The following is a 1163-nucleotide window of genomic DNA, read 5'->3' on the forward strand; positions in this document are numbered from 1 at the left end:
TATATATAAATAAAATCAAGACTTATACATTTGTTTAATTGCATTATGAAATAAAAAATATGAGAAGATAGTTGAGGGGTGCGGTCAGAATATAACACAAATAAGTTGGAATCACTTATTTAAATAATTTAACCAACGGTTTAGCTGGAATTTCTAGCCTTCATTAGGGCTAAGAACAAAGAACAAGATGAGAACCGATGAATACAGAAAATAAAATATAAACACAATGACATAAAGTAAATAATTGTACAAAAAGATATTAATAAAAATAAAGTGATGAAAGAAGTGGAAAATAAAATGTATAAATAGGTAAGTAAAAATAACATAATTAAGGAAATAAAATTAAAATAAAAATTATGAAAACAAAATAATACAATAATAATATAATAAACACGTTTTATGTTTTTTTCTTTTTTCCTATCTTTTTTTTTACCCCTTTCTTCTCATCTATTCTTTTCTTAATTTTCCTTACCCATGTTATATGTTATGTTCACCATATATTATTATTGTTGTATTTTCTATTCACTTCTTTTGTCTAACTTAACTTTATAAGTAGATAAAAATTCCTGTATAGCACTTATAACAAACCAACACAATGATAACGGAGGATAAAATCTTGCTGTGTACTGAACCAACTGTCACAGCAGAGGACCAGGCTATTGGATATCACATGACCCCGCCCCTCGCCCTCAGCCAGGATGCTACAGCTGTGTGGCTGTTATTATTAGCCCACCATAAGGCAGTGCGTCCATCATTTTTCCTAGCATTGATATCGGCCCCGTGGTCGAAGAGCAGCTGCACCACGGCCAAGTGGCCACAGCGAGATGCTGCCATAAGCGGTGTCCATCCAATACTATCCTTAGCAGCTGGGTCTGCCCCGCGGTCCAGCAGTAAGGTGGCCACAGCGGTGTGACCTTCAAGTGCTGCTCTATGTAAGGCAGTCCTCTGGTTCCAACATCTCATATCCACTGCCACTCCGGCATCAAGTAGCCACTTTACGGCCTCAACATGTCCACAGCGGGCCGCATGGTACAATATCCCTTTGCCACTGCTATCCCTCAGAGCCAGGTCGGCCCCATTATCCACTAGCACCTGCAGAACGGCTGGCTTATTATTTAAGGCTGCGACCAAACAAGGACTGTTCCCTTCATTATCCAGCTCAT

At 38.0% G+C, this 1163-nt stretch overlaps 1 protein-coding gene across 1 annotated transcript in view; it reads right to left on the reverse strand.

Annotated features, from left to right (window-relative positions):
• Positions 1–666: 666 nt before the first annotated feature.
• LOC106681047 (putative ankyrin repeat protein RF_0381) overlaps positions 667–1163 on the reverse strand; it is a 15363-nt gene continuing 14866 nt past the window's right edge. The window contains exon 4 of the mRNA XM_067045214.1: positions 667–1158. Within this exon, the coding sequence (XP_066901315.1) occupies positions 667–1158 (492 nt within the window). The remainder of the gene's footprint in view (positions 1159–1163) is intronic.

This window comes from Halyomorpha halys, unplaced genomic scaffold (genome assembly GCF_000696795.3).
Source record: "Halyomorpha halys isolate HHAL.00 unplaced genomic scaffold, Hhal_1.1 Scaffold306.1, whole genome shotgun sequence".
In the NCBI taxonomy this organism is placed as follows: domain Eukaryota; kingdom Metazoa; phylum Arthropoda; class Insecta; order Hemiptera; family Pentatomidae; genus Halyomorpha; species Halyomorpha halys.